The sequence below is a fragment of the Mustela nivalis genome, assembly GCF_964662115.1.
Source record: "Mustela nivalis genome assembly, chromosome: 8".
NCBI lineage: Eukaryota > Metazoa > Chordata > Mammalia > Carnivora > Mustelidae > Mustela > Mustela nivalis.
This window is the reverse complement of record NC_139027.1, coordinates 129,024,657-129,039,048: the sequence shown is the minus strand read 5'-3', so window position 1 is coordinate 129,039,048 and position 14,392 is coordinate 129,024,657. Positions and strand designations below refer to the sequence as shown.

Below are 14,392 nucleotides of genomic sequence, written 5' to 3'. Positions count from 1 at the left end.
TGTTGCATGATGACTTCTGAATAAGGAATACACCCTCTTTTCTCAGAAGATGAGGCAGAGAGCCAGCAAAGAACTTGAGTGGGGTCACAAATAGCTGCCTGGGGTCAGGGCTTTTTCCCACATCTGTGGCCAGGGCAACTCTGCTCACACTTTGCCCACACCTCCCATCTGCTCCCCACGAACACAGACTCATGAGCCAAGCCCCTGAGAACAGACCCCTCCAACAGGCTTCAGAGGGCATCTGAAGGCTGGGAACTAAGCTTTGTTCTGACTCTCTACCCACAATTGCGTCCTGGAACAACCAGTTACATAGCTCTCATTCATTTCAGTGCATCCCACAGCTGCTAAAAGATGCTTAGCATTCAGTCCCTCTTGCAAAGGAAATGCACGCTCTACAGATATTATAAAAATCATTAAAATGTGTAGCACTTTCTATGTGCTAGGCACTCAATACTTTCCAGATATAAACCTCACTGGATTCTCACAACAACCCTCCAAAGTGGATACCGTCAGCATCACTGCATTTAACAGATAAGGAAGGTGGCAACCCCAAGCCTGACTCTGGGGTCTGAGCTGCTAATCATGATAGCTCCTCAGAGGCTACTGTGGGGTAATAGGTATAGCTAAAAGAGTAAGGGTTTGGAGTAAGGGTTTCATCATTTACTTGCTGTGTGATTCAGGAAAACTTACTTAACAACTCTGAATCTCATCTTCCCCATTTATAAAATGAGGATAATACGTCCCAGCCTGATGGGTCATTGCAAGCATTAAAAGGGAAGAAAGAGGGGCGCCTGGTTGGCTCAGTCGGTGGAGCATGCAACTCTTGATCTCAGGGTCGTGAGTCTGAGCCCCACACTGGGTGTAGAGATTACTTGCCTAAATAAATAAAAGATTAAAAATAAAAGCGAGAAAATATCTAAAGTAACACCAGAGTCCTGCCAGCTATGTAGGAAGCACTTCAATGGGAACAGATTCCTTTCTTCTTTCCAGGTCCACCCTCATGCTAAAGGCATGTGAGTCAGAAAGAAATGGAAGGCATAGTTCATACACGTAAGCATCTCACAATCTTTTAGTAATGAGATAAATCACAGAGCAATCAGAAAAGTCCCAATATACTTTCAATCAAGAATGGAATCAATTGCAATCGAGTACAAGTAAAATCCTTGCAGGGTATGCCACCGACAAGGACTTTGCAAAACGTATTCCCTTCCCTCTCCTCTCCAGGCTGATTCCTGCTAAACCTTGGGGTTTTAGCTTAGATATTGAAGGCACTTCTCCATGGTTAAAAGGTCCCTGATCCCTTGCCCTCCTCCCAAGTCCCTTTGTGTCCCCACAGTGCCCTAGTCATTCACATCCTGTCACTCTGTCTTTGACTATGGTTGGATCATCTCGGTGCTCTCCAAGATCTGAAACCACGTTTCATTCTCCTCCATTCCCACAGTGCCTAGCAGAATGCTTGTACTCCATAAGCCCTCAGTAGAAGTTTCTTGAAAAAATGAACACAGGAACCGTGACCTAGTGATTACAGGAGCCTCCCGGGTGGAGACAGGATCCACTCTGGGCATCGACATCCTCCCTTTATAAAATGGGACAAAATAAGATGGTTTCTATACTTTGGCTCATCTGGACCCCAAATCACACAAGGAAACTAATAAAAAAATTAAAGAGTCTTGAAACTTACCCCAGGAGATTCTAATTCACCAGGTCTGGGGTGGGACTCCAAAATATGTCGTTCTAAAAAGGTTTTCCATATGCAGTTAGGTTTGTGAACTAGTGAACCATAGAGGCTGAAATTGAGTTGAGGTGAACTGGGAAGAGGTGATAAAAGAGGGGAGACAAGGGAAAAGGGTGGGGGGGGTCTATACTTGGGAAACGAAGAGTGGGAGCCACCATGCCTGATGTCCAACACAATCCTATAGCTGGCCAACATCGGGCTTCCTACCCAACTTGGGCCCATCAGCCCTTCTGAAAAATGAGGCATTTTATAGTTTATGATACTTTCCTCCTTCATTAGCTCACAGAATCCTCACAACAACCAAGTTTCATTTGATGGATGAAGCAATTCAGAATCAGATGGCCGAAGCAAAGTGTCAAGCATTGTACAGCATTCAGTAGGGAAGCCACTTAACCAAATTGCCTCTGACAATAAGCCTCTGATCTGGCCTAAGGCTGATGCTATGGGTCAAGGGAACTAGACCAACCTACCCAGGAAAAATAAGGCTCATTTATTCTTCCCTGATGGAGGACTGTCAACCAGAGGCCAAATAACCCCATCTCCTTACTTGTTCTGTCCTGAGCACTTGCAGGTGCTGCTAGCCCAGCCCAGCCTATCCCATCCATCTATCCAATCATCCATCCATCCACCCATCTACCCATTCTTCCATCCATTCATCCACCTACCCATCCACCCATCCATCTACTCATCCATCCATCCATGCATCTATCCATTCATCCACCTACTCATCCACCCATCCATCTACTCATCCATCCATCCATGCATCTATCCATTCATCTACCCATTCATCCACCTACCCATCCACTCATCCATCTCCCCACCCATCCACCCATCCACCCATTCATCCACTCATCTATCCAGTTACTTATTCATCTACTCATACATCCAGCCACATATCTTTTCATCCATGCCATCCATCTACTTATCATTTGTCCATCAACCACCATACCCACCCATCCACCCATCTATCCACCCACCCATCACTCCATTCATGCATCCGTCCATCTTCTCATTCTTTCATTCATTCACTCAATAAGCCTCTATCAAAGTCAACAGAGGGCCAGGTCCTGTGGTAGCCTATAGTAAAATAGGAAGACAAATACAGACCTTGCCCTCCAGAGATTTGAAATGCTTACAAAAATGACCAACTCCCAAAGGACCAAAACAAATAATTAAGGAAGCTTGTTAAAAGAAAAAACGTAGGAAAGGGTAGGAAAATAGCAAAACCAGGAGTCTGGTTGGCAGACAGATAAGCACACTATAGCATCTTATCCTCATAATTGCTAAGGGCAGCTCCAGATCTGCCTCTGAGCCAGTTCCTGGCACCCAAGGCAAACATGACAACATAAGAGTCACAGGGTATTCAGCTGTGGCAGACATCATGCCACAACTATTCCTGCTTCCTCGTAACACGTATGTGCACAGCACACATTCAGAAATGTCTGGAGACATTTTCAGTTGACACAACTGATGGAAAGGATGCTGCTGGCACCTAGTGAGTCAAAGCCAGGAAAGCTGCTAAATGTCCAACAATGCATAGGACAGCTCCCACAATGAAGGATCGTCCAAGCCAAAATGTCAATAGTGCTGAAGCTGCGAAACCCATTCTGAGAGAACCCTGGTTTTTTTGGAAGCAGCATTGTGCCAGACCCCAAGAAAAGAATATCGTTGGTCTAAGCCAATCTTGGCTTTCCCATTTCTTTCCACTAGATACTTGATCTCAGCTTTGCTTCAATCAGGGAAGTCTGCTAGGAGGTTTCTGGGGAAAATGTGCTTTTTAATAAAAGAAACAAGTACTTCGAGGAATATCCCTTCCAGGTTCCCGCCCTTGAGGGTAGACATGATACCTCATACTGTACCAGCCATGTTGGGTCTGTAAAGCCAACATGGTGAGCAGGGAGAGAGGGAGGGAAGAGCATGGATCTGGCTGACATTGCTGACCACTGTCATAAGGTTGTTTCTTTAAACCTCCTTTAGTTCATTCAACCAAATGTTTATTGAGCATCTAGTCTCTGACAGACACAATATGTGAGACATATGAGGCCAAACAAATCACTGATAGTCCCCGACCTCATGGAGTTCATAGCTGAGCACCACACACACTGATGCTATCCAATCCGAGTCATGATGAGAACTGTAGAGGAGAAGTTAGTGTACCACTAGCACATTTCAAGTAGAGGGTATGGTCAAGTTCATTCAGCATCACCACACCACAGATCAGCCCCTTAAAGACTGTCCTACCAGCGTTCAAATACATGAGACAGCAACTGAGATTTAGGCATGCTTACTCTGTGTTAGGTACTATTCTGAGCACACATGTATTAACTCATGCGATCCTAACCACAGCCTTGCCTGCCAATGCCTCTCTTGAGGTTCTGCTCTGTACCACGTCCCATACCCTGCAACTTACCTCTGCAATCACAACCTTAGGGGCTTTGGTATTATCTTTTATCTGAAAGTGCATTGTTCCTAGAGCTTCCCCAAATACTTCCCTAGTTCATTTTATAGGTAAAACATGAGGGCTCAGAGAGGGGTAGGCCACACAGCTTCAAAGGAAGGGTGTAGATCCAGGATGCCGACCCAGATTTATTTTCTTTAAAAAGCAAGGTCCTTTAGTCCCTATCAAGTGTGTGTGTGTGTGTGTGTGTGTGTGTGTGTGTGCACATGTGCACTCATGCATGCACACACACACACACACACACACACACACCAACAAATGCCCAGCTGTCCCGGGCCACCAATGTTCTTTTGTGGATGTGTGCTGCAAATCTGGCCAGAGGAGCTCTCCTTTCTCTGCGCAGGCAGATCTGTAGCTTAGTCAAGAGGGTCAGAGAGGGTTAGGGTTTCTTTTTAACAATGCTGAGCTTTAGTTCTCTTCTATTCTTGGAGATAACAATGATGTTGTTTTTCTGGAACAAGTGTTATAAGAATTAAATGAAATAACAGGCATGGAACATCCATCCATCCAAACATCTACCCATCCAAACATTCAACAAATATGTGTTGCATACTTGCTTTGTGATGAGTGCGGTGTAGAGGTTTGGATGAAGGGGCATGAGGATACCCTACAAAGTACATAGACCTGGAGATAGTGAAAGGCTGTCAGGTATTATTACTCTAGTATCCCCTGGGAGGAACATGGGGTACTTTCTGTTCATCCCTAGTCTAGGCTTATGGCCTGAGGATCTCCCTCCCAGAAGCTGATTATCTGGTCCCTATGCAGATAGTCTTCCTCGGGCTACAGGGTCAATCAAGTCTTACAATTGTGTTTTAACCTTGGATGAAGCACCTAAGGCATGCCTAGCCCTTCAGCTATGCTATCTCCTCTCGCTGCACCACCCTCTGCAAGATAGGGCCCCTCAGGTCTCTCCATTTTGCATCTGGGGAAATAGATTCAGAGAGGGGAAGTAATTTGCCCAAGGTCACACAGTGGGTGTGCAGGATGGGTCCCCCAGGCTATTTTTGGTTCCTCAGCCTCTGTTACTTCCCCAGCCCCCTCCCCATCATCACATAATTCTGCTTAATGGCGGATCCAAGAAAGATGCCCTGGATCAGTCTAGAGACCTGTCCCTGATTCCTTGAGGCCATCTACCCTCAGCTGATGACCATATTAAGTAATATTTGTTGAGTTCTTACTATGTGCCTGGTGCCAAGAGCTTACACCCTGGCCTCCTTCATCCTCTCCAAGGGCGCCTAAGATACGCTCTCTCCATGGAGGGGCAACTGAGGCACACAAATTTTGAATAATTTGTCTAAACTCACAAAACTAAAGTCTGGATTCCAGAGACCAAGCTGTGTGTGTGTGTGTGTGTGTGTGTGTGTGTGTGTGTGTGATTTAAATCACTTTATAAATGCACCTAATTTTTAAAAATCCAAAATGTGCCAAAAAACGTTTAAAAAATATTTCTTAAACCTCCTTCCTCAGCAATAAAACTCTGTTCCTGGTCTCCTTCTGTCCTCCCACCGGCTTTCTATGCAAATACAAATGTGTGTGTACATACACATGCGTATATCCGTTCTGTTATCAGAAATGTAAAATGCTACACATGGTCCTTCAGTTTATTTTGTTTCACTTCGTGTACCCTGGAGGTCCTTCCCTATCCGTACGCAGATCTGCCTTTTCCTCCTCCAAGCGTGGGACAGCATTCCTCGCTAAAGATGCATCACGCTTTGTCTGCCCATCCTCTACTGTGAGACACTGGGGTTACTTCTAATCATGGGGTCACCCCAGAAGCAGAGCCTGAGTTTTCACTGTCAGGATCACACTCTTTCCTAGCCTTGCCCCTTAGTTTCATACACCTAGCACGAAATCATTTCTTCCCCTTTCCCGACACACCACGCTGGGTGCTGCTTGAAGTGGCTTCCCTCTGGTGAATTAGCCAGAGCTGACACCCCATCAGAGGGGTCAGCCAACTCCCGCCGTGGGCCCCATCCCACCTGGACCATGAGTCAGCTCTATGCTAGGCCCAGCAAGGCTCCCTGTCGGCTTTGACTCGTCCCCAGTAACCTGGGGCTGGCAGTTCTGGCCCCATCCTCTGTGGAATTTTGGAAAGACCACTGGGACATATCCCCAGGAAAGCAGTCTCTCTTGGCCGCAAAGTGAGCTCCCCCCTGCTTCATGGTTCCTGCAGTCCCTCCCAGCACTTCCCAGACCAAACATGCCATGCCCCTGTTTAAGACTTGGGTGAAGCAAGTCCCCTACACCCCTGGGGCTTCCTGCCACTCTCAGGAGTCTAGAGGACCCCTAGTCTTCGGAGTCTTTGGAAACACGCAGAGGGGCGTCCCATGGCCTCCCCAACTTGACCATGGTCCTGCCCTGTCCAGTCCTCCCCCAGCCCCGACCACTGGTGCCACTCACCATAGGGACTCTCCACAGGAGCCCCGAGGGGCGCGTTCACACTGACCATGGCCGAGCCCACCCAGCCAGGGACGCGGGGGCATGGAGGAGCCGGGCCCCACACACAACGGCAGCGGGGGCCACGGGAGCCCGTCCACCAGGAAGGCAGTGAGCACAGCCAGCTGCCACCACCTGGTTATCTTATTGATTCTTCTAATCACCCAAGGTGGGTGGATATGTTAAAGAGTAACCAGTCACTTAGGGAACCTGTGGCGGAGGCCTGTCACTGTTACCATGGCAACGGCAACCTGGCCGGCCCCGAGGTCCACTCAGGCCCTAGTCCTACACTCTGGGGTTGGGGACACCTGGAGCCAGATCTAGGGGACACCAGCCCCTCACCCCAATGTGAGGTAAGGGACCGGCCGGGGTGGGGGGGTTGAGGAGGTGAGAGTCCAACCTGGGTTGGGTTTTATGGCTCCACATACTGGGTGTGGTGCAGGGCGGGAGGGAGGGGTATCAGAGAAAAGGATTGGGTGGAAGACTGGACATATTGGACACCCACTGGATGCTGGGAGTTGCACACAGACATCGCCACGTTTAAGTTCAACCTCAAGGAGGAAACTGAGCCCCCAGAGAAAGTTGCTTGCTTGCGGTCTCACAGCTGGTACGCAGAGAGGTTGTGTTAGCTTTACAAACCCCATTCTCCCCTTTGTCTGATACGTATTTACTGAGCGCCCACTGCATACCAGGCCCTGTGATAGATTCCTGAGATACAGAAATGAGCAAAGTAGGTATCACTGAGGTGCCTGCGTGGCTCAGTTGGTTAAACAGCTGCCTTCAGCTCAGATCGTGATCCTGGAGTCCAGGGATCAAGCCCTGCGTTGAGCTCCCTGCTCAGCGGGAAGTCTGCTTCTCCCTTTGCCCCTCACCCCACTCGTGCTCTTTCTCTCTCAAATAAATAAATAAAATCTTAAAAAAAAAAAAAAGTGTGCATCATCCCCACACCCAGGGAACCTGTGGACTAGTGGGGGTGATGGGCATTTGTCAGATAATATTAAAGATTATTCAAAGATATCATGACACAGATATGATTATGAACTGGGGAGTGCTATGAGGGTTAGAGAAACAGATCGGACTCCAGGCCCATGGGCCAAAGGCTCTCTGCCCGCCCCCTCCGCTGGTCTGTTGGTCGCCCTCCCATTCCCCTTCCAAAGGCAACCTACCGCTGAAATCGCATTCGGTCCTCCGATTGCCGCACACCCCTGCAGCTCAGCCCTTTTGCACACTCGCTACACACCTGCTCCCTGGCTACTTTTGCAGCAGCCCCATTGCTTTTGTCCCAGTGATGGGTCTGGCGGTATGAACTGGGATTCTGGAATCACTTACTCCGACGGACCCCTTCATGCTTCCCGGAACTTCGACCTTGTTTCCCATCTCCTGGCTTTTCTGGTCTCTACCTCTCTTTCTAATCTTTTCACCTCTCACACCTTTCCCATTCTCATCCTCAGCAGGACAAGACTTTACCTTCTGCACAGAGAAGAAGGAAGCCTTAAACCTGGACCTGCCTGAAATCCCCACCAGAATTCACCCGCACCTGTCTTTTGTATCTGCACCTGCCTCTTCCCCCTGCTCAGGAGCCCTGTGTGAGCAAGTGGGATTTCTCCTATATATCCAATCTCTCCCTCCTCAGATTTTTTTTTTTTAAGATTTTACTTATTTATTGGAGAGAGAGACCAAGAGAAAGAGAGCAAGCAAGCAGAGCAAGCCGGGAGGGGAGTGACTGTGGAAGGCAGAGGAAGAAGCAGGCTCCCTGCTGAGTGGGGAGCCGACCGAGGGACTCGATTCCAGAGTCCCGAGACCATGACCTAAGCTGAAGGCAGATGTTTAACTGACTGAGTCACCCAGGCACCCCTCTCTTTAGACTTCTAAAATCAACTTTCTTGAGGTATAAGTTACATATAATCAAAAGTACCATTCTTAGGTATACAGTTTTATGAGTCTGGATAACTATGTATTACCCACGAGGCTATGACCTTAATCAAGGTACAGAACATTTCCATGACGCCCCCAAAGTTCTCTTTATTCCTCTGCTATTAATCCTCTGGCAACACTGATCTGCTTTCTGTCTCTCTAGATTGCATTCGTCTTTCCTAGAATACCATAGAAATAGAGCCAGACAGCATTTACTCTTTTGTGTCTGGCTTCCTTTGCTCAGCATGGTGGAGTCATCTGCATTCATGTCCCTTTTTGCTAAGTAGCAGCCCCCTGAATAGTTCACCCATTCCCCTGGTCACAGTCATTGGGACTGTCATTTTGCGGCTATTATGAATCAAGTAGCTAGGTATAGTCATGAACAAGGCTTCATGGAGACATATGTTTTTCATTCCCTTGGTTAAATTTCCAGGAAAGGAATTGCCGGTTGATACGGTATATATATGTTTCAAGTATAAGAAACTCTCAAATGGCTGTCCCAAGTGGTCATACCATTCTGCATTCCTGCGGACGGGTTAAGAGAGCTCCTGTGGGCTCTCTACATCCTTGTCACTGTTCATTGGTGTCAGTCTTTTTAACTTTAACCCTGTGATGTGATCTCTATCTTTTTGCTTTCATTTATTTTAAGCTAGTTTTTTTTTTAAGATTTTATTTATTTATTTGACAGAGAGAAAGATCACAAGTAGGCAGCAGAGGCAGGGAGAGAGGGAGGCAGAGAGGGAGGGGGAAGCAGGCTCCCTGCTGAGCAGAGAGCCTGATGCAGGCTTGCAGGATCCCAGGTCCCTGAGATCATGACCTGAGCTGAAGGCAGAGGCTTAACCCACTGAGCCACCCAGGTGCCCGTAAACTAGTTTTTGTTGTTGTTGTTCTTGTTTTTATTTTTATTATTTTTATTTTTTTTTTAAAGATTTTATTTATTTCTTTGAAAGACGGAGATCACAAGTAGGCAGAGAGGCAGGCAGAGAGAGAGAGAGAGAGGGAAGCAGGCTTCCTGCGGAGCAGGGAGCCCGATGCGGGGCTCGATCCCAGGACCCTGAGATCATGACCCGAGCCAAAGGCAGCAGCCCAAACCATTGAGCCACCCAGGCGCCCCGTTGTTCTTGTTTTTAATGAAAAAGGTAATACATTCACATGTTAAAAATGAAAATTGTGCAAACATGGGGCACCTGGGTGGCTCAGTTGGTTAAGCATCCGTCTTTGGCTCAGGTCATCATCCCCGTGTCCCAGGATCAAGCCTCTCACTGGGCCCTTGCTCAGTGGGGAGCCTGCTTCTCCCTCACCCTCTGCTGCTCCCCTGGTTTGTGCTTTCTCTAAAAAAAAAAAAAAGAAAGAAAGAAAGAAAGAGAAAAAGAGAGAGAGAAAGAAAGAAAAAGAAAATTGCACAGCAACATATAATGAAAAATAAGCTTTCCTCCTACCCTAGGTCCATCACATCTCACTCGATGGAACTTTTTAAACAAATTCTTGTATATATTTCCAGCACTTGAATGTATGCACACACGTACACACTGCTGTGGACTGAATTGTGTCCTCCTCAAATTCATTATGTTGAAGTCCTGACCTCGCAAGGCCATGTATAACAAGATAGGACCTTTAAGGAGTAATTAAGGTTAAATGAGGTCATAGGGTGGGGTCTTGATTTAAGTGTCCTTAAGAGAAGAGGCACAAAGACCTCACTCCCTGCCTCCCGCCACCCCAACAGGAGCACGTGGTGAGAAGGCGGCTCCCCGCAAGCCAGGAAGAGAGAGAGCTCTCACCAGAACCCAGTTATTCTGGCTCCTGGATCTCGGACATGTGGCCTCCAGAACCATGAGAAGATCATTTTCTGTGGTTTCAGCCATGTGGCTGATAGTGCTTTGTGATGGTAACCCAAGCTGGCTAATACACACACACAAATATCAATGCACAAACCACACAGGAAACCTTTAAAGACACTCTTAGGCCTCTTGCTCTTTCCCCCTTGGGATCTAAGGGTTGTCTCTCTACCGGCAGATCCGCCTCATTCTCTTGAGGGTTGATCCAGCTATGTGACTGTCCCATGAGTGGTTTGACTCGTGTCCTGATGCCGGACCTTTAGGATGTTTCCAGGCTTCATGACTACACACAGTGACTATCTTCCTGCACATGTCTTGACCAGCGGCATGTGGGAAGTGTCTCTGTAGGACAGATTTCTGGAAGCAGAATCCTATCAGTATTTAAATGGGCTGTAATATCTCTTTGACTTAAAAATAATCCTCCCTTAATAACTTCCTTGCCCATCACTGCCACAGCATCACCTCTCTCCTCCCTTTGCGGCCAAACTTTCAAAAAATAGCTCTTTACACCAAGGCTCTCTTCTTTCTTTCTCCCTCCTATGACACTACCCTCTTCAGGCTGGTGTCTGCTCCATGTCTCCCCACCACACACACACACACCACTGAGTCTTCATTGATGCAATAGAAAGGCTCCCTGCCAACACATTCAAAGGACATTTCACCGGAATCCCAACTGCATTTGACAGTTGACTCTTCCTTCAGCATCAGACTACTGTAGTCTTCAGGATTTCTTCCTTCTTGACATCTTTTTTCTTCTCTGTCTCTTCACATTTCATGCTTCTCTACCTGTCCTTAAATACTGAAGTGACCTGGAGCTTAATTCTAGATTTACTTCTTTTTTTTTTTTTTTTCATTCTGTTCTCCTCCTCCCATCATCCCTCCATTACCATGGTTTCAATGGTCATCTGTTTACTCGGGATTCCCCATTGTGTATGTCCAGCCTAAATTTCTCCTCTGGAGGCCAGATTCGTATAGCCAGCTGCCTCCTAGATATCTCCGCTCGTGTTTCATGGATATCTCAAATATCATAGGCCCCTAATCGCACTCCTGCTCCTCCCTTCCATCGAAACTCCTTCCCCTGAATTCCCCACTTGGATAAATTGGCACCATCATCTCCTCCACTTCCTTCACACCCACACCCAACCACTACAAAGCCCCTTTAAATTCCTCTTATTTTTTTTTAAGATCTTATTTATTTATTTGAGAGCATGCAAGAGTGAGCAAGTGCAAGTGGGAATGGGGAGGGGCAGAAGGAGAGGGAGAAGGAGGCTGCCGAATGAGCAGGAAATCCGATTCGGGGCTCGATCCCAGGACCCCAGGTTCATGACCTGAGCTGAAGGCAGATGCCCAACTGACTGAGCCACCCAGGTGTCCCTTGAATTCCATTTGTTAAATATGTCACAAATGTATCCACCTCTGCTTATCTCCAGTGCTGCCATTTTGGTTTAAACAACTTTCCTTTTTTCCTTTCTTTCTTCTTTTCTTCCTTCCTTCCTTCCATTTCTTTCTTTCTCTTTTTCTTTCTTTCTTTCTCTCTCTCTCTCTTTTTTTCTTTCTTTCTTTCTGGTGCGCATACAGAAGTGGGGAGGGGGCAGAGGAAGAGGAGGAGAATCTCAAGCAGACTCCCTGCTGAGCATGACCGCCCCCCCAGTTCTGATGCGGGGCTCCATCTCCTCCATCTCAAGACCACAAAATCATGACCTGAGCTGAAATCAAGAGTCTGATGCTTAACTGAGCCACAAAGGTGCCCCACCATCCTCATTTCTCACCTGGATGCTTGAAATAGCCTTTTACCTGGATCCTAGCATCTACTCTGACCCTGTCAAATCTGTTCCCCTTGAATGCAGCAGAATTATGTTTTCAAGTGCAAATATGATATGTCATCCCACTGTTATCATCCTGCTATGCCTCTCCATTGTCCTTGAGTGAAGCTCCAAGATTATTCCTGACTTGGCCCCTGCCTCGCCTCCCAGGGTCAGTTCACTCTCTTTCCTTCTCACATAGCAGGCTTGTTTTAGAACCTGAACTTGCTCTGTGCTCTCTGCCCCAGCTTTTCACCCACATTGTCATTACTGCCTTAGAGCCTGACCAGCTTCTTTTCTTCATCAAAACACATGTCGCAGGGTGCCTCAGCGGCTCAGTCATTTGAGCATCCAACTCTTGATTTCCACTGGGTCATGGTCTCAGGGACGTGGATTCGAGTTCCGCATAGGGCTCCACTCAACACACAGTCTGCTTGGGATTCTCTCCCTCTGCCTCTCCGCCCCCGGCCCCAACTGACCTTGCACAAATGCATGTGCAACTCTCTCTCTCCCTCTCTCAAATAAATAAATAAATAAATAAAATCTTTTAAAACACAAAACCACATCTCTCTGCAGAAGACCCACGTGACTACCCATTGTAGTTTAGACAGCACTCTTGTAATTCATGGTTCTTCTCCCAGATGGCACTTACTTCCATTACAATAAATTATTTGTATTCATCTTCTGTTTAATGCCTGACTTTTATACTACAATTACAAGCTCCAGGAGCATAAGGACATTATAGATCTCAGGAGTCAATAAATGCTTTCTATAAATGGCCAGATAGTATAAATTTGGGGCTTTAGCTTTGTAGTCTCTGGCCACTACTCATGTCTGCTGTGGAAGCATGAAATCAGCCACAGACGACAGATAAGCAAATGAGCATGGCTGTATTCTAATAAAACTTTATTTATAAAAATAGGCAGTGGGCCAGATTTGGCTTATAAGACATAGTTTGTCTGCCCTGATCTATATAGTAGTGACTGCTGTGCTCAGAACTGACCTTGTTACAGTATTTATTATATGCCAGACACTACTGTAAGTGCTTTCCATGCACTCATTTGTTTAATATGTTGAATGACCTCATGAGGCAGATACTATTAGTGTCCCCACTTACAGATGAGACAGGCACTCAGAGCTTGTGGTAACTTACCCAAGCACACTTAGCCACTAAGTTAAATTTGTACATAGGCAATCTGGCTCTGGAGTCTGTGCTCTTAACCCTCTCAGTGGATGATTGAGTGTGTGAACAAACAAGGAATCAAAGGAGACTAGGCTATGAAGATCTTCAAAACGTATAAAATACTACAGAAGCTTCAATGTTGTTACAGATTTCTTGCAGCAAAAGCTCCCCTTCAGTCAGAACAGCGGCTCTACCAACCAGGATGCTATGAGCAACCCCCCTCACCCTGAGTCCCCACCCCCAGGTCTGCAGGATCCAGACCTTGGCTAGCTAAGCAAGGCCAACCACCTCATTGCTCTGTTGCCACTGACTCTTCTCAAGGGCAGCTCCCAGAGGTCATCTGGAATTCCCACCCCTTACTATGGCACCTTTTGCTTAATTGTCCCTACCTTTGTCCAATCTCTGAGTTTCTCCCTTAGCTGAGAAGCAGCAAGGAGATGCGTTAGGACACTGGGATTCTGTGTCACACAGAACATATTCAAATTCAGCTTCTTGAACTTCAGTTGTTATGTCTGTAATGTGGGGCAGCCAAAATCACACAGGCTTTGAGTTCAGATGAAGCGAAATTCAAATCCTATGCTTGCTCCCTACTAGTTATATAACCTTACGTACACCATTTAATTCAAGGTCACATGCCACTTAAATTTTCAGAACATTTCAGGAAATTGGCATAGGGCTAGCAAGCCTTTCCCCTCCCCAATATAAAGACATTAATATATTTTTTAAAAATCTAACATCAATCATCACCATTTTTTAAAAAGATTTTATTTGCTTATTTGACAGAGACAGCGAGAGAGGGAACCCAAGCAGGGGGAGTGGGAGAGGGAGAAGCAGGCTTCCCGCTGAGCAGGGAGCCCGATGTGGGGCTCCATCTGAGGACCCTGGGATCCAGACCTGAGCTGAAGGCAGATGCTTAACCACTGAGCCACGCAGGTGCCCTATCACCATTGTTTTATAAATGAAAATACTCCCGCCCCCCAAATGAAGAAGGAAATAATCTGCAAATGATAAACTCACAACAGCATCCTT

The 14,392-nt window shown here is 46.8% G+C and overlaps 1 protein-coding gene across 2 annotated transcripts in view; it reads right to left on the bottom strand.

Moving 5' to 3' along the window:
• HNF4A (hepatocyte nuclear factor 4 alpha) overlaps positions 1–6,748 on the bottom strand; it is a 61,517-nt gene extending 54,769 nt beyond the window's left edge. For both annotated transcript variants that reach the window (XM_082745468.1, XM_082745469.1), the window contains exon 1: positions 6,594–6,748. In XM_082745468.1, coding sequence (XP_082601594.1) covers positions 6,594–6,642 — 49 coding nt within the window. In that variant the 5' untranslated portion in view covers positions 6,643–6,748. The remainder of the gene's footprint in view (positions 1–6,593) is intronic.
• Positions 6,749–14,392: the final 7,644 nt, after the last annotated feature.